The sequence below is a fragment of the Nelumbo lutea genome, chromosome 2 (assembly GCF_056320005.1).
Source record: "Nelumbo lutea isolate HS-2025 chromosome 2, American lotus-T2T, whole genome shotgun sequence".
In the NCBI taxonomy this organism is placed as follows: Eukaryota; Viridiplantae; Streptophyta; class Magnoliopsida; order Proteales; family Nelumbonaceae; genus Nelumbo; species Nelumbo lutea.
Genome location: NC_142685.1, coordinates 5,121,978 through 5,149,472, shown reverse-complemented (window position 1 = coordinate 5,149,472; position 27,495 = coordinate 5,121,978). Strand labels below are relative to the sequence as shown.

General features: G+C 41.7%; 1 protein-coding gene and 1 pseudogene across 2 annotated transcripts in view; one reads left to right on the top strand and one right to left on the bottom strand.

Annotated features, from left to right (window-relative positions):
* LOC148868230 (protein TPLATE-like) overlaps positions 1-1,462 on the top strand; it is a 35,459-nt pseudogene extending 33,997 nt beyond the window's left edge. Inside the window, exon 7 of the transcript XR_016108152.1 lies at positions 18-1,462. The product of XR_016108152.1 is annotated as a protein TPLATE-like (transcript). The remainder of the gene's footprint in view (positions 1-17) is intronic.
* Positions 781-27,215, bottom strand: LOC148868229 (COP9 signalosome complex subunit 3-like). The gene is made up of 11 exons (XM_088968511.1): positions 26,723-27,215; positions 25,712-25,827; positions 25,370-25,616; positions 11,077-11,754; positions 9,705-9,778; positions 9,425-9,593; positions 6,788-6,935; positions 6,408-6,566; positions 6,199-6,320; positions 1,254-1,326; positions 781-1,167 (listed from the first exon to the last, which is right to left on the bottom strand). Exons 1-11 carry the CDS (start codon positions 26,905-26,907, stop codon positions 1,099-1,101), a joined length of 2,040 nt encoding a protein of 679 aa, XP_088824637.1. The 5' UTR covers positions 26,908-27,215; the 3' UTR covers positions 781-1,098.
* Between the last annotated feature and the right edge of the window lie 280 nt (positions 27,216-27,495).

The following is a 27,495-nucleotide window of genomic DNA, read 5'->3' as shown; positions in this document are numbered from 1 at the left end:
TCTCATTTCTGGAACAGCTATGCTTTGCTGCAAAAACTTGGTATGGGGGTTTTATTGGCATGATGATCTTTGGTGCCAGTGAAGTGAGCAGAAATGTTGATCTGGGAGATGAGACAACAATCATGATGTGCAAATTTGTAGTCCGAGCCTCTGATGCATCAATCACAAAGGAAATTGGATCAGATTTGCAGGGATGGTTAGATGACATTACAGATGAGGGTGTAGAATACATGCCCGAAGATGAAGTGAAGTTAGCTGCTGTGTAGAGGCTAAGGATCTCAATGGAACGAATTGCATTGCTCAAAGCAGCCCAACCACCACCTCAACCTACAAAACCTACAGAAGAAGAGGGAGAGGAAGAAGAAGAAGAATCAAAAAAAGAAAGCAAAGAGAAAACGAAGGAAAATGGTGAAGAAGATGGTAAATCTAAGGGTCCTTCAACCCTTTAATAGTTGACAGCTGAGGAGGCTGAACAACATGCACTTCAGGCAGCAGTGCTGCAGGAATGGCATATGCTTTGCAAAGAGAGAGGGATAAAAGATTATCATATAAGTTTTCTCTCTTTTTGCTGTCATTCATACGGATTTGGCTATATTTCTTTGTATTCTCTTGCCTCTTGCGTAATCTCATTATGGTACTTGAGCCGAATATGTTATCATGCGAAGTATGATTTAATTTTTCTTGTATATCATGTAATGGCTATAGCTCACCGCTAGCATTCCATGGCATGGATCAGAAGGGGGGTTCTGATAAAACCCACTTTTTCACTACACAAGCAGATTGCTCAAACAAAATAGTTCATAAATCTATACAAGGTCCAAATACAAAATTGAAGAAAGTGACGCTTTGAACAGAACCAGGGTCTTAAACACAAGACCTCTCTTTTCTCATCAACATGGCCGCAATCCCAACATGGAAAAAAGCTTCAGATAAAATAAGAACTTCTGCAGCCCCTTTTAACATAATATACCCCAAGAGACCATTATTAACTTGGTTATCAACATCATTGCCTGGATCATTCGGCATTCTTTTTCTGTTCCTTCTGTGGGCTTTACATACAGAGAAATCTCCACAATATGTGTTGCCATTCAGTTCACATTACAAATTGAATTTCTGAGGGACAGTATCAAAGTCATCAAAATCGAATCTCTGCCGCTCCTTCCCAGCCTGGACGCAAGCAAAATTTGATTAGCAGCAAGGAATGCAAGTCATTACAGAATTGGCAAGGAAAGAAAATTCATGATGGGACATACCTTTGCCAGATAAGCAGGATCATATGAAATGAGTTCATCTACAGCACTCAGCTTCTTGGACAATGACATTATCCTGAGAAAAAGGTGAAGTCATTGATCCCTTTATAGGTACTTTCAGCTGCTAGACATACTTTAATCCAGTTCTCTTCTGATTATATTGATTTGTCAAAGAGATTTCATGAACGGCATCCTCTGAGTGCACCACTCTGCCCCAAAACAAACACATGTACAAAATACAAATATAATGAAAAAATAAGGAAAAACAATTATTGCACACTGAGCCATAACAACCCAGAACATATGATTTCAGTGTACTGCTTAAACTAACAGAAGATTCATGAGCCAGCTTTTATTAATGTTTGCAGGATTGAATACTGTTAGTGTCGAGTATGTAGGGGTATTTCTGTCTTTGTGCTTATGGTTAGGTACTGATGTGTAAGTTTACGTAAGATCTAATGTCCCTAATTTAAGTAGGGGCACATGTGACTTTTTCACAATATTTTAGTAATATAAAACAGATCCGGCCGAATGGGAGGGTTGATTTTTCTCTCATTCGAACCATTTCCTCCTTGTCATGAGTATGATGATTGGGAGCAAGCAAATGCACAGATTATCACATGGTTATGGAATAGTATGGAACCCAAGATTAGTGTAAATTTCATGTTTCTTGATACTACCAAAGAAGTGTGGGACCATGCTAAGAAACTGTATTCGGGCCAAGACAATACAACCAAAGTATATCAGTTGTATCAGGAATACTTTAATCTACAACAGGGTAATCAGAGTCTTGAGGAGTACTATGCTAGTATGAGAAACACTCATAATGAATTGAATGTTTATCACCCCTCACTTCTGATGTCAAAATTCAGCAACAACAGAAGGAACAACTTGATGTGACTCAATTTTTGGTGGGGCTGAAATCTGAGTATGAACTAGTGCGGGCTCAGATACTAGGAGGGTCAACTCTCCCTTCCTTAGAAGAGGTGTTTCTTGACTTAGGAGGATTTCCATTGGATCTACCAAGAACCCTAAAGTTTCCGATAGATCAGCCTTTGCAGTATCCAGAGGCCGTGGTGTTAGAGGTGGAGCTCGAGGAGCTCAGTCTGGCCATAATGGCAGCAGTAGACTGGCATATGGCTGGAGTAGTGGTAGTGGACCTACATATAACCATGGTGGTGGTTGTACTGGAGGTCGAGATTCAAGGGGAGCCCATGGCAGAGGATGTAGTTCGGGTCCGAGGAGGTGTACACACTGTGGTATGGATGGACATACCATTAATTATTGCTATGGCTTGCATGGTCCACCCTCAACTTGGGCCAATCATGTCGTGACTAGTGACAATAGCTTCAAACAGGAGAGTCATTCAGCTGACTAGATATCTTCTACATCCACAAATGTTACTGGGAAGGAGATGATGAGTGTTCCCCGTGAAGAGTATGAGAGGTTTGTTCAGGCCACATCTCAACAAAACACGGCCACTCTCGCACACTCAGGTATAGTTTGTTTGGCATCCACACCCAATCCCTGGATTATTGATTCTGGAGCCTTCAATCACATGATTGGAACTCCAGGTGTGTTTTCTTCCATCTCTCATTGCCCAACATCACAATCTGTTACCCTTGCTAATGGTTCCACATCTTCCATTTGTGGTGTTGGTAATGTTAACATGGACCCTTTAACCTTATCCTCAGTTTTGTATATCCCTAAATTTCCTTTTAATCTTATGTCAGTAAGTTGACCAAGTCTCTTAATTGCTCCATTACCTTTTACCCCTCTTCGTGTGTTTTACAAGATCTCAAGACGAGGATGAGATTGGTGGAGGGCATGAAGCTTATGGATTATATTATCTTGATGGTGGTGGAAGTACGTCAACAGCTCTGTAATCGTCTCTTTCTCCTCTCCAAGGGCACTGTAGATTTGGTCATCCTTCACTGAAAGTTTTGAAGTCTTTGGTTCCTTCATTGAGTCATCTGTTTGTTTTGGATTGTGAGTCATGTCAATTGGGAAAACATCATCATGTTCCCTTTAGTCCTAGAGTTGATAACCATATCTCGAGTCATTTTTCTTTGGTTCATTCAGATGTTTGGGGTCCTTATAAAGTAATGTCATAACATGGATATAAATATTTTGTTATTTTTGTTGATGATTATTCAAGGATGACGTGGCTCTATTTAATGAAAGAAAGAAGTGAATTGTTTACCATTTTCCAAAAATTTTGTGCTGAGATTCGCAACCAATTTGGTGTTCACATTAAAATTTTTCGTTTCGATAATAGCCGTGATTATTTCTCTTCATCATTTCAAGAATACCTAGATCAACATGGCATTATCCATCAGACTTCGTGTACCTACACCCCACAACAAAACGGGGTGGCTGAGAGAAAGAACTGTCATCTTTTGGAAACAACTCGGTCCTTCATGCATCACATGAATGTCCCCAAATCTTTTTGGAGTGATGCAGTGCTTACTTCTTGCTTCTTGATTAACCAGATGCCCACGTCTATCCTTGATGGTCATTCTCCATTCACCACATTGTTTCCTATCTTGTCTTCGTTTCCTCTTTCTCCTCGGGTTTTTGGGTGTGTTTGATTCGTTCATAATCTGGAGCCAGGAAAGGACAAGTTAGATGCACGATCTATTAAGTGCATCTTCCTTGGCTATTCTCGAACTCAGATAGGGTATAAGTGTTATCATCCCAACTCTCGACATTCCTTTGTGTGTGCTGATGTTACCTTCTTTGAGTCTACTCCACCTTTCTTGGGGTCCGATGATATTTCTTCCTCTTCATCACCTCCTCCCCTTCCTCTTCCAATTGTGGATTTTGTTCCTCTTGTTCTAGTTGTGACCAAGTCCTTGCCTCCGGTACCACCACCTGTTGAACGATCACCTATCCATCACGTGTATACACATCGCCCACATGTATCGGCTCCTCCTTCAGCTCCATCATCGTCAACAGATCCAGTAGTTGTTCCCACACTAGCACCAACCCTAGTATCTGATCTTGATCTTCCCATTGCCATGCAGAAAGGTAAAGGCAGTTGTACCCTTCATCCTACTTCTAATTATTTTTCACTAATTCACCTTTCCGCTTCTCATCGCTAGTTTATCTCTTTGTTATCCTCTGGTGTCATCCCTAAGGATGTCCAAGAAGCCCTTGCCTCTCCAAGATGGTGTCTTGCGATAGAAGAACTCTCAGCTCTGGCCCATAATCATACATGGGAACTCACCACTCTTCCTCCCGGTAAGTAGGTTGTTGGTTGTAAGTGGGTTTATACGGTTAAGTCTTGATGGTAGTGTACAGCAGTTGAAAGCTAGACTGTTTGCTAAAGGGTATTCCCAAACCTATGGTATTGATTACACAGAGACTTTCTCCCCGGTTGCTATGATTGGGTCAATCCGTGTTGTGGTTTCTCTTGCTGTCGTGTATGATTGGCCCCTCTATCAGCTTGATATCAAGAATGCCTTCTTGCATGGTGATCTGCTTGAGGAGGTCTATATGGAGCAACCACTGGGGTTTGTTGCTCAAGGGGAGGATGGTAAGGTGTGCCGACTACTGAAGGCCATTTATGGGCTTAAATAGTCTCCTCGAGCATGATTTAGCAGATTTAGTGAAGTGTTAAAGAAGTTTGGTATGAAACAGTGCCAAGTTGACCATTCAATCTTCAGTCATGACTCTCAGGTAGGGAAGATCCTATTGGTGGTGTATGTAGATGATATTGTCATTACTGGAAATGAAAAAATGGGCATTAACAGGATAAAGACTTTTCTGCAAGAACATTTTCAGACAAAGGACCTTGGTTGGGGATAGAAGTAGCAAGGTCTAAGCATGGTATTAACTTGTGTCAGAGGAAATATGTTCTTGATTTGTTTGAAGAAACAAGTTTGTTAGGTGCTAAACCAACTAAAACACCTACGGAAACAAACACTAAGTTGAGCAGTGATATGGGTGAAGTGTTTGAAGACCCTGGTAGATATCGATGGCTGGTAGGTAAACTGAACTACCTAACCATCACTCGGCCAGACATTTCATTCGCAGTTAGTGTGGTAAGTCGATTCATGCAGAAACCTCTGGTTCCACATTGGGATGTGGTTCTAAGGATTGTGAGGTATTTAAAGGGGGCTCTTGGTCATGGTTTGATATATAGAAGTGGTGGAAAACTTGAAATAGAAGGATATACTGATGCTGATTGGGCCAGTTCTATATCTAATAGGAGATCTACCACAGGTTATTGCACTTTTCTTAGGGATAATCTGGTGACATGGAAAAGCAAGAAGCAGACAATTGTGGCAAGAAGCAGTGCAGAGGCAGAATATAGAGCTATGACACATATTACTTGTGAATTAGTGTGGCTAAGGAACCTTCTACGGGAGATGGGATACAGTGTTGATACTCCGATGAAGATCTACTGTGACAATCAGGCTGTAGTTCATATTTCCTCTAATCCGGTGTTTCATGAGAGAACCAAGCACATAGAGGTTGACCGTCACTTTGTTAGAGAGAAGGTGCTGAGTGGAGTGATAGACACTGCATATGTCAACACAGGGAACCAGTGGGCAGATATGTTTACTAAAGGATTGAGTCGGGGTAGAGTGGACTACATATGTAACAAGCTGGGATTATATGATATATACTCTCCAGCTTGAGGGGGAGTGTTAGTGTCGAGTATGTAGGGGTATTTCTGTCTTTGTGCTTATGGTTAGGTGCTGATGTGTAAGTTTATGTTAGATCTAATGTCCCTAACTTAAGTAGGGGCACATGTTGACTTTTCTACAATATTTTAGTAATATAAAACAGATCTGGCCAAATGGGAGGGTTGATTTTTCTCTCTTTTGAACCAGACCTTTTCCTCCTTGTCCTCTCTTCTACTCTTCTCCTCTCTCTCTCTCTCTCCTCTTTTTCCTTGACTGTTATCAGTCTAATAGGCAGGCCAAACTCTAATAAATACCTCTGAATTGATGAGTCGATATGCTCTATCATCTCACATGTCTTATATTGCTCAGGATCCTCATGGAAGCTGACCATCCCGTCTTTCTGGTTGATTGTTGCAAATATTTCACCATCTTGGATCTGAGGATTGAGAGCAAGAAATCGTGCTCAACAGAAAAGCTCTAAAATAAATGACAAGTTAGCATGGAACAAAGTCCCAATCTTTACCATCCGAAGAACATGCATCTCTACTTCCTTGGGAGTATTCAGTTGCACTGTGTTGGCAATATCTTGAAGTGAAAGAGTCAAGTATGTCAGCGTTAATCTCTGGATGTTTCTCTTATATAAAGATGATACAACCTGCTTTACTAATCCAAGGTTGTTGTCCTGGGAAGAAAACCAAGCATTTTAGATGAAGAGAAGATTTCCAGCAGTAAGATGTCTGTGGTTCAGAGGAAAACAGTAGCCTTTCTGTTCCCAGAACACTAGAAATTTTCCAATGGAATGTCACTAAAGGTACTCCCAATTTGTCTCAACAAGGATCTCATAATTCAATGTTAAAGGACTTGCCGAAAATATAAAACAGAGTAAAATAGAAGAAGGCTCACGGATTCAAATTTCTCTTTGTTTGTCTCAACACAGCTCTCTAATTCCGAAATTGTACCACTGCTATAACTATTTGCCAAGTCAATGTAAGGCTGCAAAAGAATTTGAGTGGTTATGTAGTACAATTTAAAAAAAAAAAAAAAAGTCAATCATCGTGCAAATAAAGATAAAGGGCTCATATATGCACAACACTAAGTTCATGAAAATACAAAATTACACATTGTGCATGGAAAGGGCCACCTAATATATGTACAAAGGAGAAATTTCGATGTAATAACAGCCATACAAAACACTGATACAGCCTACCAAATTGGTAGGGCTAAAGCCCAAAAGTTATCTAGCCTAACGACATGATCATCCAATACAGAGTACTGGCCATAAATTTGACAGGACTTCATAAGCAAGCAAACCCATGGCAGTTAGGACCACTGAAATGATAATCAGACTGGCAAATTGATCATAATATAGGATTGGCCATGTATATGACCATTGTTGGAGCCAACATAGGACCAGTCAACCACATGTCTAGTTGGGATTATTAGTTCACATGAACTTTGGTCACCCTTTATCTATGTAATGCACCAAAAAAGAAATTAAAGATTAGCCTCTTGGTTTCAATGTGAAACTTGGTGGTAAATACTGAACTCAAATATATGCAGGTATTAATATGGATCACAGCCAACTTTATCCAAAATTGAATCAAAGGGTCAAAGGGTATGCAGCTTCACTGTGTTGCTAGGCTAGCAGACTAGTAACAACTGGCATGTAGATAAATCAAAGGAGCCACAGCTAACTTGGTTCAAAATTCAAATCCCGCATAATATGGGCAGTGCATGAAAATCCCTCATGATATGTAGGTACTAATGTGTTTGTATCTTATATCACAATAGCACCAATATAACAACAAAAAGATAGATTGCAACCGGGCCTAAAGAAAGATTCTATTGGGCTAGTCCCATATGGAAACGACATTTGCTCCTTCTATCTGGAGCCAAAACAAACACCGTGATAGCAAAGCTGTAAGAAATATGTTCCTTAGGAACAGAATGGCCCCAAGAAATATATTCATACTGTCAAATGCAAAAAATGATCTTTCATGAAAAGGAAGCTTGCAATAAACTAATGTGCATACATGCAGTATGTTAGAATCCAAGATCACAAGCAGCTCCAAGCCCAGGACCCTTTTTTTATAATAACAGAAAATTTTCATTTAAATAAAACATCAAAACATACAGACTGGTGTTGAGAAGACACCAAAGACCAATTACAGAAAATTACACCCTAAATCTGACACAGACACTTGAGCAAACTCAGATAAGATGAGCATCCAATCAGTAACAGCCCTTCCAATAGACACCAAAATCTTCTTAACTTCCACTGATTATCTTCAAACACTCTCCTGTTTCTTTCTCTCCAAATGGACCAACACTCTGTTTCTTTCTCCAACTCCCACTATTTTAGCTTTCTTATTACCACTAAAAGGCCGCCACTTGGAAAAGATTTCAGCAGGAGAGCCAGGAAGAAACAATTGCATGCCGAACAGAGTTGAGTAATATCTCGGGCACATACTAACCAACCTGCAGGAGAAGAACAAATGGAGAACTGCTTCCTCACTTTCCCTGCATACAAGGCATATATTTGCCAAACAAAAGCCTCTGGATTTAAAATGGTCAGTGGTAAGAACGTCATCCATATCCACCAACCATGCGAAAGCTTCCACCCTAGGTGGGACTGGATTACCCCACACACCTTTACATCTATCTTCACCCAACTGATACTTTATCAAAACTAAATAGAAGGACTTCACCGTGAATTTCCCATTCTTACATTCCTTCCACCACAGCTCATCCCTTGAAGAACTATATATCTTTGACTTCTTCAAGACTTCCAGCAGCCTAAGGCATTCCTCCACCTCCCTATCCCAAAGGGGCCTCCTGAATTTAGGGCTCTAAATCACCTTATCCCCCCTCATCTCATAACAATGGCTAATGGGAGCATCATGATCAACCAGCCTGTAAAGTCTTGGACAAATCTCACACAACCTACCCACTCCACACCAGTCATCCCCTCCCAGAACTTTATTCTAGCTCCATCCCCCCCTAAGAAGCAAGTGAGACTTTTAAATTCTTGGTTAAACTTCATGGTTCCTTTCCAAACACTCACCCCAAAAGAGGACAATACTTCTCTTGATTCCCATCCAAACCAACCACCCCATACTTACCGATCACCAACCCCCTCCATAAAGATTCCTTCTCCTTCTCTAAGCCAAACCTCCATAGCCATTTACCCAGCAAAGCCCTATTGAAAACCTTCAGTCTTCTAATCCCCAAACCCCCACTCTTCTTTGGCCTGCCTACCAAGGCCCAATGATAAGATGAAACTTCTTAGATCCCCCCACCCCTTCCCATAAGAACTCCCTCTGCATTCTTTCAATCGTATTAGCCACTTCAGCTGGAATTTTCAGGAGAGAGATGTAGTATGTTGGCATACTAGAAAGGACACTTCCCACCAAAGCAATTCTGCCCCCTCAGCAACAAATACTTAGCCTTCCACCTGTCAACCTTCTTCTCCACTCTTTCAATGATTAGCTCAAAATAGACAGTGCAGAGGTCTTAGCCGCAACCAGCAGCCCCAAATACCGGAAAGGAAGTTCTCCAACTTGGCATTCAAATACTACAGCACAACTCCATAAAACTTCACTGCTAACTTCCTCAACTCCAACAATAGTACTCTTTGCTAAGTTCACCTTTAAACCTGTCAACATCTTGAACTTGACCAGAATAGCTCTCAAGCTAAGAACTTGGTCGACTGAAGCATCCAAGAATCTTAAGGTGTCATATGCTTACTGTAAATGAGAAATACAAGGACCATCAGTCCCTACTTTGAAACCCTTAATTAGCCCAAACTGCACTCCATTACTAATCAATAGATTGAGAGTTTCCATTACCAATACAAAAAGCAGAGGGGACAAAGGATCACCCTGCCTCAATAACCTGGAAGCTTAAAACAAATATGAAGATACTCCATTCATTAGTATTGAAAAAGAAACTAATAACACATGCATATATCCAACTGCTCCATTTTCCCCCAAAGCCCATCAGCCTTTGAACCTCCTCCAAGAAGACCCACTCGACATGATCGTAGGCCTTCTCAATATCAATCTTACACAGCAGCCTTGGCCTCCTAGATCTCTAAGGCCAGGACCCTAGCCCTTCAGATCCAGCTCATTCAGCTCAGGGCCATGATCCAGCAAGCTGCAGCTATGTTCCTTTTGTGACGCTCATCTGTCTATGTTAGAAGGCCACATCAAACAGCCTAGCTAGCAATCGTGATCAGGAGAAGCCACTATAAAATGGTTGTTATGTAATGAATTGCTCAGAAGAATAACAACCGAATTTCCCTTTTCCTCTCTCCTCTCCTCTTCCTTCTCCCCATCTCCCTTCCCGCTTCCATTGTATCCATTTCAGGAGGTTAAGCTCCCTTGAAGAAGCTCAGTAACAGTCCAAACTTATTATTTGGTATTAGAGTAGTGATTCAAGGGATGGCCACCACCCAATCTAATGCCATGGATGAGAGAATGTCATATGGAGAATGAGATCCATAAAGTCATGGTAGTCCAATGAGAGAGACTATCTTCTTTCGTGGTAGTCCAATGATGGTGAACGTTTGAGCAACAATACCAACAAGAAGGGAGGAAGCTTCACCGAACAGTTTGCCAAGTTGGATTTCCCCATGTATTCAAGTGAGGACCCCATCCCATGGATCTAGAAAGATGAAAGGTCCTTCAAGTACCATGAAACCCCGATCAACTAGAGACTAGAGAGCGCCGATTGCTTCCATCCGTCTGGATGGAGAAACAATCCTCTAGTACCAATGGTACTAAAGAACTCACCCCTAGGTCACCTAGCAAGGTTACACAAAAGCACTCACCATATGCTCCGAACCATCAGGCTTTGATGATTATGATGAAGCCCTCTCAAAACTGAAACAAATTAGCACAGTGAGAGATTACCAGTTCAAGTTTGAGAGACAAGCCACGAGGATTCAAGGATGGCTTGAGAAGGCTCTGACTGGTTGTTTCATCAGAGGGTAAAGAGATAATATTCGAATCAAAGTCAAGGCTATGCAGCTGACTTCAATCTTGGCCACAATAGGCCTTGCAAAATTATAGGAAGAATTTTTTTTATCAATAACAGAAATCATTTTATTAATGGACAATAATATTACAACATTCCGGGAAGAGGTAAAGAGGCTTAACTCTCCCAAGAAAGGAAAGAGAAAATATGATTACAGTACAGCCCAAAACATATGTTCCCTTCCCACCCCTTGTTTTTCCAATGTATCTGCAAAAGCATTTGCAGTCCTCTTCACCCATTGAAACTGAACCTCCAACCCCCTAGTTAGCCATTTAGCCTCCCTTCTCTCATTTGCATATTTCCACAGTCTATGAATATTCAACTCCTTTATCTTTCTTAAGCCTTCCATTAAGGAACATATCTCAGCTCTGAGAGAGTCACCATTCCCAATGGGGCCTGAAAACAATGCAATCACCTTTCCATTCTCATCTCTGAACACCCCACCAACACCCGAGGGCCCAGGATTACCTTCACTACTGCCATCAAAGTTCATTTTTATGCACCCTGGGCCTAGTGGGGACCACAAAAGAGAGGCAACTGATGAAAAAGGAGCAGAATTTGCCACTTCCAGACAGCTATTCAGCGGCATATCTGTAGAGACATCAGCAAACATATCTACAGACTTCAGCCAATGCACCACCCTAACCATTATTGCCTCAATGATAACTTCTTTGTTCCTTTCCTTATCAGAAAAGGTCCTAGAGTTCCTTTCTTCCCATATAGTCCAGCAAATGGCAGCCCTCACACACCTCCACATAACTCTACCCCTTTTCTTAGGCCATTTAAGGAAAGAAGTGACAAACAAGCTTTGTATATCTGGTGGAGGGGTCCACCTACAATCAAATTAACCGATAAACCATTACCATATATCAGAAACAAAGGGACAAGAAATTAGTAAGTGGTAGGAGCTTTCACCATTAGCCTTCCAGAGGGTGCACCAGCTTGGGGATAAGCACCAATTTGGCCTTTTCTTCTGGAGTAAATCACATTGTTACATATTTCCAGGAATGCCTCCCAACAAAAAGCTCCAATCCTTGGAAGGATTGGCTCACCCCATATTTCCTTGACTGGGAAAGACCGAATAGAAATGCTGATCTGTCATGCCAAGGATTTAAAGAAGGAAGCACAAGAGAAAACCCAAGAGGAGGATAAAGTCCAAATTCTACTGTCCCTTTTTGACGGGTCCAAAACCACCCCATCCAAGATCTGAATTAAGTCAACAACCATTCCTAATTCTGACTCCCTAAGGCCTGTTCTAAGACCCAAATCCCAATCATACCCGAAATTTGACTCAAAACGGACCAATAAGTCAGCCTCACACTTCCCTTTGAAACAGGAGAAAGAGAATAATGAGGGAAATTGGTCTTTCAACAGTACATCCCCCACCCACAAGTGTTCCCAAAATTTAACCTGATTCCCATAGCAAAGATCATACCTGATGTGCTGCAAAAAGGATGGAAGAATGGCATGTATGGATTTCCAAGGAGAGGCCCGCTTAGTCCTTGCCACAAGCCTAGAGTCCCAGCCATCATCCGCCTGTCCATGAAATACTCAATATAACCTTGGTCCACAGCTTATCCCTATCCCTACCAAACCGCCACAACCATTTACCCAACAAGGCTTCATTTTTCTTCCAGATATTGCCTAATCCCAAGCCACCCTCATCTCTACTCTTGGAAACTAACTCCCAATTCACTCTATATCTTTCCTTTCCTCCCCTGGCTCCCATAAGAAATCTCTCATAAACTTTTCCAGCACTCCACTTATTTTTTCTGAGATTCTAAACACGGATAAGTAATACACTGGCAAACTAGCCAATGTAGACTTAATCAGAGTGATTCTGCCACCCAGAGATAGGTAATTCTTCTTCCAAGAGGCTAACCTTTTTGTGAACCTATCAATTACGAGGCTCCAAAAACTGTTATTATTCGGATTATCCCCTAAAGGCATCCCCAACTAAATCATAGGCCACTATGACATCTCACATACCAAAATTTCAGCCCTATCCCTCATTTCTCCTTCTTCCATGTTCACCCCTACCACACAACTCTTATCAAAATTGATCTTCAAATTTACATTTTTTCAAATAATTGCACTACTTTCATCAAATTCCTAACCCACCTCACATCCTCCCCTCCGCAAAATAGAATTGTGTCATCAGCAAACTGTAGATGTGTGATAGGCAACCCGTCTCTTCCAACCCTCCACCCCCTTACTAGGTTCCTCAAATCTGCCCTCTCTATTAATTTCCCCAACACTTCTGCTATCAAAGTAAAGAGAAATGGGGAAAGGGGGTCTCCCATTGTCTAATTCCCCTAGAAGATGGAAAATGATCCATTACAAACCCATTCACCAGGATTGAGTAATGACAAGTCTCTGTTGTCAATTGTTTATGTATTCAGGTTTAGTACCATAAGGGCACTGTTGTAATTTCTCCTTTGTTTATATTGTTCGACTGTACTAGTATAAATAATTATATATCATTCTTTCGCCCCGGAAGTTCTGAAGGGGCTTTCAGTCCTCTCGGCTCTCCTCTCCTCTCTCCCTCTCTTCTCTCCTCTCTTCTCTTCTCTTGCTCTTGTTCAACATGGTATCAGAGCAAGTCGTCCAGACCTGAAGGGTGGTGTCAAGCAAACCTGTTGTTTAATGTCGAGCAGATAGTCTCTTCATCTCCCAGAGCTGTATCCGTCGAACTGCTAATCAGTTGTATTCAGTTCGACCCAGAAGTTATAGAGACTTTTCATCTTCCAGCCCAGAAGTTCTATTCATTGTCTGTTCGACTGTAGAGAGGCCATCATCTGAGGTTCGTAGAGGGAGTTCTAGTTTATAGAGAGGCTATCATCTGAAGTTAAAGAGAGGTACTGTTCATTTACTGTTCGGCTGCCCTACGGATTGACTATTCAGCCGATTGATGGACTATTGATGGACTGTATTTCTTTAACAAAGCAATTGTATTCGACAATTTTTTTTTTGTATTTCTTTACCCCTATGATGGACTGTTGATGCCCTAAAGCAGATGTTGTATTGATCTCAGTCATTGACTGTTCGGCTACCAGGCCTGCCGATTAGGGGTGTGGTGAACTTCACCTTGTATTTTCCATTCTGTTGGGGGGTCATATGACCTCTGTACAATTGTAGGTCATACAGACCTGGTTATGTACTGCAACTGCAGTGTTGTTTTTTGGATTCCTACAAGACCGTAGGTTATACAGACCTGCTCCAATACTGCAACAGCAGTGTTCAGTCTTTGCTCCCAGTGAAACCGTAGGTCAGAAGGACCTGTTTCTATAATTGCCTTGTACAGAAGTACCCCTTTGGTGGTTGTTTTTTTCTTAAACCCGAAATCATGAGTAGTGAAGATTCACCCACATCTAGAGTTTCCTCAATGCTGAAAGGAATGGGTGAGGGTGACCTATCCTTTCCTATGGCTGTTGTCCCTCTTGATGGTTTAAATTACCTAGAGTGGTCAAGAGGGATCAAGTTATACATCACTACAAGGGGGAAGATAGGCTATATTAATGGAAGGATAAAAGAACCATCCTCCGGGAGTGCTGAATATGATAGATGGAATCAGGAGAACAGTATCGTTATGTCCTGGCTCTTGGTTTCCATGCAACCTCAAATCAGGAAGAATTTCATGTGGGCTGAAACTACGAATGAAAACTGGGAACAAGCAAAGTCTAGATATTCAGAATTGCGATACTATGCCAAAATTTATCAACTGCAGGCAGCATCTTCTACTTGTAGACAGGGGGAGAGGTGTTTATCGGTCTATTACTCTGACTTAACATCTGCCTGGAAGGAGTTGGATCACTACCAGAGTGAGGATTGGAAGTGTGATGAGGATGCTAAGAAGTACAAACAGCTTGTCTCCCAGCAAAGGGTGTTTGCATTCTTACATGGTCTGAATCCTATGTATGAATCTATCAGGGTTCAGATTCTCAGCTCTAAGGATCTCCCTTCTGTTCAGGAAGTCTATGCTCTTGTACAATCTGAAGAAAGCAGGAGAAATTTGATGAACAGCCCTGGTGGGGATGCTGTTGTGTTAGTTGCAAAAGGGGGTGTATCTACTGGTGTGGGATCTTCTTCCCGGAAAGGAGATCTCCAGAAAAAAACAGAAGATAAGGAAAAATTGTGGTGCACTCATTGCCAGAAACCCCGACACACCAAAGATACCTATTGGGATCTTCATGGGAAACCAAAATGGGCTCAAGATCTAACTAAGAAGCAAGGTTCAGAGGTGAATAAGAAGTACGAACAGCAAAGTACAAAGAAACATCACATGGCCAACATGGCTACTCAGGAGCATCAGCCCCCCATTTCTACTGTGACTCAGACACATCTCACTGGACTTGACCCGAGGGAGGACATTATGAATTCCTTCCGTGACCATTTAGAGCTCTATGGTAAAGCAATTCGTCAGATGGATACTCCTCCCTCAACCTCATTTGCATCTACATCAGGAAACCCTGCCACTGCTTTCCATGTTACTTCTCACACCCCTGACTCTCCATGGATCATTGATTCTGGAGCATCAAAACATATGACTGGTACGTCCTCTTACTTTCAAACCTATCACCCTCTTTCTAGAAGAGACAAGGTGAGACTAGCCGATGGATCATACTCTTCCATAGCTGGTCAAGGAACTCTCTCTCTTCCTCTTGGCCTTACCCTTTCTGATGTTCTTCATGTTCCAAATTTTCCCATTAATTTGTTCTTTGTTAGTAGTGTTACTAATTCCTTGAATTGCTCGGTGACTTTTTTCCCCTCTCATTGTGTGATTCAGGATCTGGCCTCGAGGAGGACGATTGGTAGGGGTCGTATGGCTGATGGACTTTACATGCTGGAGAATAAGGTTGGTCTTCATGTTACAGAGTCTATGAGTCAGTCCTGTAAGAAAAAAATCTATTTATGGCATTGTCGTCTTGGTCATTTGTCTTTTGAGTCTTTGAAAGTTGTATTCCCATAACTGTTTAAGTCAATGTCTGTTTCTGATTTTTCTTGTCAAACGTGTCAGTTGAGTAAGCATTGTAGAACTCATTTTCTCCAAAGAAATAGTAAATATGAATCTCCATTTCACATTGTTCATTCTGATGTGTGGGGCCCTGTTACTTTACCATCTGAGAGTGGCTACAAGTATTTCATTACCCTCATTGATGATTATTAGATTTTCTTGGGTATACCCGATGCGAACCAAGGAAGAAGTACCAAAAATCATTCAAGATTTCCAGCGGATGGTCTTCACTCAATTTCAAACTGAAATCCAAATTTTCCAATCAGATAATGCAAAAGACATTTTTCATAGTGACCTCACGGAATTTTTTGCTTCGCATGGTTTCCTTCACCGTAGCTCTTGTGCCCGCACACCACAACAAAATGGTGTGGCCGAACGGAAGAACCGACATCTCCTTGAAGTGGCTCGAGGTTTACTACTTCATATGAATGTTCCCAAACGGTTTTGGCTTGAAGCTGTTCTTTGCTCCACTTACCTTATAAACCGTATGCCCTCTCGTCGGTTAGAGTACAAAGCCCCACATCAACTTCTCTTTCCTAAGGCTCCCCTTCTTTCTATTCCTCCTCGTGTCTTTGGTTGCCGGTGTTTTGTCCAAAATCTGTCTCCCACCAGTGGGAAATTGGATTCTCGTGCTATACCTTGCATATTTCTTGGTTACTCCTTCACTCAAAAGGGATATCGTGTTTTTGATCCTGTTTCTCGTAAATTCTAGGTCTCCATGGATGTTTCTTTCTTTGAAGATGAGCCTCTCTATCCTGTTTCTCCTCAGGGGGAGTGTAGACATGAGGAGAAACTGGTTCAACTTCCCTCTCTCCCTGACCCTCCACCTTTTCGTGTTTTTTCTCGTCGTCGCAAAGGCCAGCCAAATCCAAGAGTTGTAGAGAATCCGGAAGTTGTACCTCCAGTGCCACCAGACTCCTCGAGGGAGGATCATACTCACTCAGGTATTTTGGCTCCCAATGATGTCCTTGAATCTATTGAAAATGATTCCTCTACTGCTAATGATCTTGACCGCCCTATTGCTCACATGAAGGGTGTTAGATTGTGCACCACTAAACATCCCATTTCCAACTTTGTCTCCTATGAGAACATTTCAACCTCATTTCGTGCCTTTCTTACCTCTATTGACAATGTTCCTATCCCTAAGAATGTGACGAAAGCTCTTTCAGTTCCTGAATGGACAAATGCCATGAGGGAAGAAATTAATGCCCTTCACAAAAATGGCACATGGGAACTTGTTGACCTTCCTAAGGGAAAGGTTCCAGTTGGATGTAAATGGGTGTTCACAGTCAAGCATAAGGCTGATGAAACAGTGGAAAGGTATAAAACTCGCTTAGTGGCAAAGGGATTTACTCAAGTGTATGGAGTTGATTATGTAGAAACTTTTGCCCCCGTTGCCAAGATGAATTCCATTAGAGTCATTTTCTCTCTTGCGGCCAATCTGGATTGGGTTTTACACCAGCTGGACATCAAGAATGCATTCTTGAATGGTGACCTTGAACAGGAAGTGTACATGATTCAACCTCCTGGGTTTCTAGCCCAAGGCAATGAACAGAAAGTGTGCAAGTTGAAGAAGTCCTTATACGGGCTGAAACAATCACCAAGAGCTTGGTTCAGTAGATTCCATGTGGCAGTTCAGCAGAAAGGATACAGGCAATGTCAATCAGATCACACACTGTTCGTGAAAAAAGGAGAAGGTAAAATTGCTGCTCTAATTGTATATGTGGATGACATAATTGTTACTAGTGATTGGGAGGATGAAATTCAGAAATTGAAACTTTTTCTTGCCACTCAGTTTGAAGTGAAGGATCTAGGACCTGCCAAATACTTCCTTGGAATTGAAGTTGCCCGATCAAAGAAGGGTATCTTCATTTCTCAAAGGAAATATGTCCTAGATTTACTTCAGGACACTGGAAAGATGGGGGTGAAGCCAGTTGACTCTCCCATTGACCCCAACCATAAATTAGGTGACAACTGTGGTGAATCGCTCAAGGATGTGAAACAGTTTCAGAGGCTTGTAGGGAGATTATTATACCTTTCTATGACTCGCCCAGACATTGCATATGTTGTTGGTGTCCTCAGTCAATTCATGCATGCTCCTAGGTCTTCTCATCTTGAAGCAGCAAAGAGAATCCTCCGATATCTGAAGAAGTATCCGGGTACTGGTTTGTTGTTTCAAAAGCACGGGCATTTGAAAGTTGAAGTTTATACAGATGCAGATTGGGCTAGATCCCAAAGTGACAGAAAGTCTACCAGTGGCTACTGCGCCTTTATAGGAGGGAACCTTGTTACATGGAGTAAAATGCAAAATGTGGTAGTTGGATCCAGTGCTGAAGCTGAATATCGTGTTATGGCCCACGGGGTTGTTGAAGGCATGTGGATAAAGAATTTGTTGGGGGAGTTGGGTTTCCCAGTGATCAAACCTATAACTCTATTTTGTGATAACAAAGCAGCTATAAGCAATGCTGCCAATCCGGTGCTACATGATAGAACAAAGCACATCGAAGTTGACAAGCATTTTATCAGAGAGAGTTATCACAGGCGAAGTGTGTACCCCCTATGTCACTTCTGAGAACCAGCTTGCAGACATCTTTACAAAGGGTTTAAACCTTTCCAGACATCATGATCTTTGTGACAAGTTGGGCATGATTGATATCTATGCTCCAACTTGAGGATTGTCAGTTGTTTATGTATTCAGGTTTAGTACCATAAGGGTACTGTTGTAATTTCTCCTATGTTTATATTGTTCGACTGTACTAGTATAAATAATAATATATCATTCTTTCGCCCCGGAAGTTCTGAAGGGGCTTTCAGTCCTCTCGGCTCTCCTCTCCTCTCTCCCTCTCTTCTCTCCTCTCTTCTCTTCTCTTCTCTTCTCTTGCTCTTGCTCTTGCTTAACAATCTCAATACATCCTAGGATCCATTTGCACCATTTTACCCCAAAGCCAAAGCAGACCATCACTTGCATTAAGAATGACCAATATACCATGTCATAAGCTTTCTTAAGATCTAACTGACACAAAATCCCTTTCTTCTTTCTTCTCCTTAGAACCTCCACACACTCATTAGCAATTAAAATTTGATCCACAATTTGTCTATTTCCCACAAATGCCCTTTGATTCTGTGAAATTAGATCTAGAAGCACTTCTCTGATTCTTCTAGACAAGACCTTAGCAATGATTTTATACAGACTATTAACCAAATTAATAGGTCTATAGTCTCTCGTGTGACTTGCTCCAACTCTCTTTGGAACCAGTGCAATAAAAGTTGAATTTACCCCCGGGTTAATCACCCCCCTTTGATGAAATTCATTGAAAACTTTAAGGATGTCTTACTTCAATATCTCCCAACGATCCTAGTAAAAGGCCATAGTGAAACCATCCGGACCTGGTTTAGGGATGTCTTACTTCAATATCTCCCTTATTTCCTCCACCTCAAATTTTCTTTCAAGCCACTCCTTTACCTCTTCCAAAAGTTTTGGCCAATCTAAACCTTCCAACCAAATCCTCTGGTTTAGGGGCCTTCTATATATTGATTTAAAATGCTCCACAAAAGCCCTGCCAATCTCATCCTGTTGAGTAAGGGGCGCCCCATCAATTTCCAACTTTGCAATCAAATTTTTCCTTCTCCTCCCGTTGGCCATTGCATGAAAAAAATTGGTATTTCTATCTCCCTCCTTCACCCACTTATGTCTAGATTTTTGTCTCCAACTAACTTCTTCTTTATACAGTATGTCCTCTAATTGTTTCCTCAGCTCCCATCTCTCTTATTTATCCCTATCACCAAATGTGCCTTCATTTTCCTTTGCATCCAACCCCTCAATTTGACTTATCATAGCCTGTTTCCTTTCCTCAATTCTGCCAAAGTGGAGGATATTCCATTCCTTAATCTTTGCTTTTAACTCTTTCAATTTCCAATGAAATTTCATACCCTCCCAATTGGCCCTTGGGGCACTACCATTCCACCAATTCTAAACTAGCTCCATAAAACCCGAGTGGGACAACCACATATTCTCAAAGCTACAGGAATAATGGCTCATCCATCTCAAATGGCTTAGCCGACCTGGTGGACCCATACTCAAATCCCCTCCACCCAAGGTTGAACCTAGTTTAACTAAGGCCAATCCTCCAACTAGCCTACCCATGAAGAAGCTATCTTGGACAGAGATGCAAGCTTGCCAGGAAAGGGGTCTATGTTATAACTACGAGGAAAATTTTGCCCCGGGGCAGCATTGCAAGACCCAGCAAGTTTTCCTTCTTCAAATTGATGACCCATCGGACGAGGATGTTGAACCCAGTTTAGGCTAGACCGACATAGAGGAGGTGGTTCCTTAAGAGACTGAACCAGTTGAGATCTCTTTGCAGGCCCTAACTGGGCTACAGTCACACCAAACTATGAGGGTTGATGGGCTCATATTGGGCCAGAGAGTCTCTATCCTTAATTTCATCAATTCCACACTGACCAAACAAATGGGTATGCCAATTCAGCCCACTGAACCCTTCTCTGTTTGAGTAGCTAATGTACATTACATATGATGTGATGGGCTTTGTAAGAATGTGAGCCTCAAGATCCAAGACAATTTGTTCCAAGGGGAATTATACTCATTAGAGTTCAATTGATCTAATTTAGTCCTAAGGATTCAGTAGTTATGTCAACTAGGTCAGGGGACCTGCAATTTGGCCCACTTGGCAATGAACTTATCCCTAAATGGCATCCATAATCACCTCCAGGGCCTATGACCAATTTGGCCCACCTCCGACTCCACCCAGGTGGTCCTTAAATACTATCAGAACCTAGAATTTCCCACACTGGTCCACTTAGGGTCCATGTGCGCAAAACCCATTCTCATAACCCCAAAGGATCCCCTAGATTCTTCGAGGTATGATGCCGTGAAACAATTGTTGGCCAAGTACGCTGATGTATTTGTAGAGCTTACCTAGCTTCCTCCTTCTCGACCCCATGATCATTGGATTCCTACTCAAACAGGAGCCCAACCCACCAAGGTTTGGCCCTACCAATACCCTCACTGTCAGCGGGTCAAGATCGAAATAAGTGTACAAGAAATGCTTGACAAAGGCTTGATACAACCCGGTAGATCTCCAGTTTGGCTACTACCAGATCTGTGTCCATTTGAAAGACGTGCACAAGACAGCTTTCCGCACTCATGACAGACACTACAAATTTTTGGTCATGCCTTTCGGTTTGGCTAACACTTCGTCAACGTTCCAAAGTTTGATGAATGAAATATTCAGACCTCACCTACATCGATATATCTTGGTTTTCTTCAGCGATATCTTTTTTTTTATCAGCAACACAGAATTTATTTATTGATTAGATTAAACAAAGCATATACAACAAGAAGTTGTGAGCAGAAGGATAAGCCCGAGAGAAGAAAACCACTAATTACAAATCAGCCCAGAATATAGATTGTCTTTGAATCACTTGTTTAGCTAGCCCATCAGCCATACTCTTAGCTGATCTCCTAACCCATCTAACTTGGATCAACATGTCTTTAGATATCTGCTTGAAGCGCCTGAGTTCATTTCTTAGCTTCCATATTACTCCTTCCCCCTTTTTCAGCCAGTTTACAACAATTTGAGTCCCCTTCAATAATCAGCTTGTTAATCCCCATTTCTTTGGCTTTTTCAACACCAACACTGCTGCCATCAGTTCTGATCTCACCACATCACCATGCTGAATAGGGCCTAAGTATATGGCTAAAATATTCCCATTCTCTTCCCTTATCACCCCACCGATACCCGATGGTCCAGGATTTCCCATACAGCTACAATCAAAGTTTAATTTCCTCCATCCAGCCGCTGGAGGGGACCAGACCTCATTTGTTCTAGATTTTCTAGAAGCAGTGTTAACAATTGTTCCCCAAGATCTGAAGAAGTCTTCTGTCTTAAAGTCAGCAAACAACTTTAATGTTTTCACCCAATGTGCCACCCTTAGAGATATCACTTCGATATCTTAGTCTACAGCCCTACTTGGGCCCTTCACATGGAGCATCTCAAGTGTACCTCGGATACCCTCAGGAAGAACCAACTGTTTGTCAAGCTCTCCAAGTGTTCCTTCGGACACTATTTGTGCCACATCATCTCAGGTAGCCAGGTCAAGACTGACCCTGAAAAAGTGGATGCAATGGCCTCTTAGGCCTAGCCCAGGTCTGTAAAAAGCTTGCGTGGATTTCTGGGATTAATAGGCTACTACCGCTGATTTATTAGGCATTATGGAACCTTGGCATCCCCACTGACTCAACTCTTAAAGAGGGACTCCTTTGAATGGACTGCACAAGCTGAGCAGACTCTCATTAGCAAGCCATTACCTCCCCACCTACCCCAGTTCTTCCAGATTTCTCTAAGGAGTTCGTTGTAGAGTTTGATGCCTCAAGAAGAGGCATTGGGGCCATTCTCATGCAAGGTGGCCAACCAGTGGCCTACTACAAGGCCCTTCTCCTTTGGCCCACAACAAGCCCACATATGAGAAGGAACCCATTGTTGTGACCCTTTCAGTGCACAAACGGAGAGCTTCTTATCTCCTAGGGAGGAAATTCATAGTTCAGTCAGACCAGAAAAGTCCAAGACATCTTTTGGACCAGCAGGTTCTCACCCTTGAACAACAAAGTGAGCATCAAAGTTAATGCGCTATGATTTTGCCATTGAATACAAGTCAGACCCATTGAATATAGTGGCAAATGTGCTTTCTCATTCCAAAGAGCTAGCCCAATTGCATGCCTCCAGGCCCAGTTATGCCTTGGTTGATCAAATTAAGAGTGAGGCCCAAAACAACAGTGGGCAGGGCCTGATCAAAACAAAGTGGTAGCAAGATCCTTCTCTGATTCCAGGTTATTCTGATGTTGGGCCCAATATATTCTATAAGGGGCTCCTAGTTTTGGCCTCTCAGTCCGGACACTTTAAAGAATTACTTCAATTATTCCATGAAACACCACCTGGTGGTCATTCAGGTATTTTGAGAACCTACCGTTTATTATTGGCACAGCATGAAGAAGATGGTTCAGGACTTCATGGCAGCTTGCACCATTTTCCAGCAACATAATACCTTACACAGGCCCTGGCTGGACTGCTACAACCACTTCCCATTCCGAACCAGGTGTGGAACAAAATTTCAATGGATTTCATTTCAGGTTTGCCCAAGTCGGCAAGTCCTTAGGAAAATCAGTGACTTAACAGTGGTGGACAGGCTGAGCAAATATGCTCACTTCATGGTTTTATTCTATCCTTACAGGTGTAAGTAGGGAATAGTGTTCTCGTTGGTGGGTGGTCAAGTCTCCGAAAGTCTGGAGATGGCAACGGGGATGAGAAGGAATGTGGAGAAGAGAGGGAAAGAGAGGAGAGAAGGGAGTTGCCCCTCTCCCAGAAACCCTAGGTCAAAGTTGTATTATGTTGTCTCCCCCCAGGGAAGAATTGCTCTCCCCCTTTTATAGAGAGAGTTAAGGCTATCAAGGAAGGAGTTCTTTCCTATTAGGAAAGAGGATCTCTCCCGTATCTGACCCTGTTATACTGACGTGGCTTGGGTGACATCATCGTTTGGCGGGCATACTTTCATTAAACCCGCATGCGTAATTTAAAGATGCTCGTGTAACCAGCATTTCCCGAACTACTATGATTCCGCAGTTCCATAATGGTGTCGGGTTCATCGCAACTCCACATGTGTTCAGAGTTCATCGCAAATTTGCGCGTGTTTGGGGTTCATCGCAAACCCGCACGTGTCTTAGCTTTATCGCAGATTCGCACTAGTCGAAGTTTATCGCCACCTGTCCCGGACATTAGTTCATCGCAATCACAGATTTGCGATGAACTCATCGCAAACGTGCAATGGGTTATAGATTCATTGTAGGCATCCATGTAGCGTTGGTTTGACACCCTCTATACTTTAATGGTCTTAGTGACCACTATGTACCTACAACAGGTAGCAAAACTTTTTGTTCAAGAAATAGCCAAGCTTCATGGCACTCCTACAACAATTGTGGCTAATCGTGATCCTATATTTATGAGCCACTTCTGGCAAGAATTCTTTTGCCTATAGGGCATTAATTTATGTCATTCCACTAGTTACCACTCCCAATATGATGGACAAACGGAGGTGGCAAACCACTGCCTTGAAACTTATTTGTGCTGCTTCATGGGGGAGAGACCCACTCAATGGGTGTAGTGGCTTCCCTGGGCTCAGTACTAGTACAACACTACGTACCACATTTCTACTAGCACTAATCCATTTCAAATCCTCTACGATCAAAAGCCCCCTTCAATCCTCCCTTATGAAAAGGGATCCACTACAGTAGACCTATTCATGGGCTGGGTAGCCCAACAGGCCGGGTCGGCCCCTGGACAAGCTTGAGCATGCGTTTTAGCCCACGGGCTTGAATCCTAAAGAGATGCAGACTGGGCAGAATGCTTAGATGATAGGAGGTCTACATCAGGAGTTTGTACCTTTGTAGGTGGAAACTTGATCTCCTAGAAGAGTAAGAAGCAAGCGGTTGTGGCAAGGTTTAGTGTAGAAGTTGAGTATAGATCCATAGCTCATGGTGTCTCAGAACTTCTTTGGGTTAAATCTCTTTTGAGTTAAATTGAAGTGAAAGCAGAGGAACCTATGATGTTGTATTGTGACAATCAGGCTACAATCAATATTGCACACAATCCAATTCAGCATGACAGGACAAAACACATTGAAGTTCATAGACACTTCATAAGAGAAAGGGTAACAGCCGAAGAAGTCTATTTGCCTTATGTCTCTTCAAAGTTGCATTTGCCTGATGTTCTCACTAAAGGGGTGGCAAAAAACAAGCTTGAACATGATCTACGCAAGTTGGGAATGTGTGACATTTACTCCCAATGTGAGGGGGAGTGTTAAAGATTAATCAGTTTTGTGTTGTTTTTCTGAGTAGATGTTTTATATTAGTTGTTAAATATGTGGTGGGGACCACAGTAGTTATGTGAGTCCAAATTTTATTATGTTTTTTAGTCTTATATATGTTGTTTCATGTTTTAACGCCCTATAAGGGCATAGTTGTCTTTGTATTGCTCTATTATTTTTAGTATAAATAATAAGTGAAGGGGGCGGCCAGATTATGGCTCTCTTTTCTTTCAAAATCTCTTCTTCTCCTTCTCTCTTCAAGAAACCACTTTTCTGTTCATATTTTTTTGAGTTCAGCAGATTTTTACTGTTTCAAATAAGGATATGCCTTAAAAAAATGAAGTATCATTTGTTTTATGAATAATAACAAAATTTCCTTGTTTCCATCTGTTGCAATTTATACATAACTCTACTTTTTAAAAAGTTGGGTTCATGAAAACTTTAGACAACACTTTCTCAAAGGTGATTTCCTGGCACAAATTATATATTATAATAAACAAGGCAACAAAACTAACTGCTACCCATAATAGCGATGTAGAAAAAACTAGAGATATTACCCATAATAGCAATATAGGAAGAAGTCCCTCGGTTGATCAATCTCAAAAATATCCTCCTTCAAAATGCCTAATCCAGTTTTATAGCTCTTTGCCAATAAACAAAGAAGGAGAAAATCCGGATGCAAAGCAGTTAAATGTTCAGAAGAAGACCGAAGCTTTTGTACAGCTGTACGCATGGGAGCTACACCCCATAATGGTTCTTGAAGCAGCACAACTTGATCCTTGAACCTCTTGCAAACAGATACAACTGCATTTATAAGAAATTAATTCTTAGACCAATTAGGAGCATTAGGAAATCTGACAATGGTGAACAAATTTACTTTGTTGTGAACAGTAGAATACATTTATCAGGTGCCAAACATATCTGCTCTGCTAAGCAAGAATTGATAAAGGTAGAGACGGGCATAATGAATTCACTAGGTTGCTCTCTTGATATTGGAGCAGAAGTATATGCCTCCCTGTCAAACCACAAACACCAGAAAGGTATACAGCTTGATCAAATAACCAGATAACAGAGCTGAATATATACATCGATTCATTTATATCCAATGATTTTCTCAACTTTTCCTTTTCTTTCCAAACACATTTATTGTTACAATTTCTTAGGAAAAAAAGGAGGTCACAGAAACATGAATAAAGGCGAGAACTAAGAAGCCAAATTTTTATACAGCAACGAAGAATGGAACTGAAGCAATACCGTTTACAACCCCAAATGATTATTCATATTTAGGCTACAAACCCAGCTATAGTAGGTCTACCATGATAAAAAAGTAGATTACTTTGTACCAATATTACATGTATCGAGTTCGGAATCATCACAATCGGTATCACTTCTTCAAACAATAATTCTCTGCTTATATGACTTAATTATAATGCCATATCATCAAGGGCATAAGACCATGCTCTTTAAGGTACCATAACCCTAGAATAACATGACTGGTGCTTACCAAAACGAGTCATCCAAAAATCGACTCGAAAACTTTAAAGAAAGTCAAAACACAAAATTCAGCAACGTAACGATTCCATATCCAACTGAACGGAAAGAAAGGTTCATCCATTTAAAATTTAACAGAAACAGGACTATAATGTGCCCATGCACTTCTTTACACTATCAAGGGAACAAAACCCATTCCATAGTTAACCCAATTAGTTTGTTAAAATGTCGATGCATCAAAACTCACTTCCAATAAGACTAGAAGTAATCGGATGTCACGAAGATCCGGACAAAACGTGTAAAACCCCATAATTCAAAGAGGATAAAAGAAAAACACAATGTAGCAGGAAGTACAAATGCGGGAGAGTTTGGAAGGAAAACAACTTTTTTTCTTTGGTAAAAGAAGGAAAGCAACTTACAGGATATAGAGATAGCCAATAGATTGTTTAGCGGGGTCGAGCTGCCACAAGAAAGAAGCTAATCGTGGCGCCTCAGATTGGAGAGATTCCTCGGTCAGTTTCAAGAGATTGTGAAGATGAGATATATCCTCCACGCTACCCGAAAGCCCTTGTATTTGAGTGATCAAAGCTTCCATGTATTCCATGTTAAATTAAATTAATCGAACGATTTGACAAATGACGAATAAGCTATAATCACTGACGAACCGAGCAGATTTTACGAAGAATAAACAAGCTCCTTCCCTTCTTCGTCGGGAGTGGAGAGATTGCCGACCAAGTGACTGTCTTATTAATACATTCGGGCTGTTACTCGTTCAGTCCATCGGCCACAGAGCCTCGCTTGGCCAGAAACCGGCCTCGCTTAAGGGACGGGATCTGCTCCTCACACATGAGCGCCTCATATGCACATCCACCGTGCATTGGGAACTTTTTTCGTGAATAATAATTAATAAATACGGGACATGTTCCTAGTATGTGCGTGTGAGGCGCTAGGTGTGAGAGCCGATTCGGATTGGAACCGCGCGATTTCCTGCCAATAAGACCTGACACCGCGCGATTGGAACCTACTATTGAAGACGTCGTGTATAAGATGTGTGGTGTCACATACGTAATTTATTGGCATATGATATGGATCATAATTAGTAATTGGTCGAATGGGATATGCTCCTCACATAGGCGTGTTGGGATAGTATTGACAGTTGGGAGTGCTTGTTAGAGCATATCTGAATTCTGAA

Excerpts from the sequence above, each read along its gene's own strand:
- LOC148868229 (XM_088968511.1), bottom strand. The coding sequence starts at position 26,907 with ATGGAATACATGGAAGCTTTGATCACTCAAATACAAGGGCTTTCGGGT. Across the intron at positions 6,936-9,424 it reads GTTGGAGAACTTCCTTTCCG|ATTGACTTTTTTTTTTTTTT; the intron begins GTATTTGGGGCT and ends ATTTGCACGATG. Across the intron at positions 1,168-1,253 it reads ATCCTGCTTATCTGGCAAAG|GCTGGGAAGGAGCGGCAGAG; the intron begins GTATGTCCCATC and ends GCTTGCGTCCAG.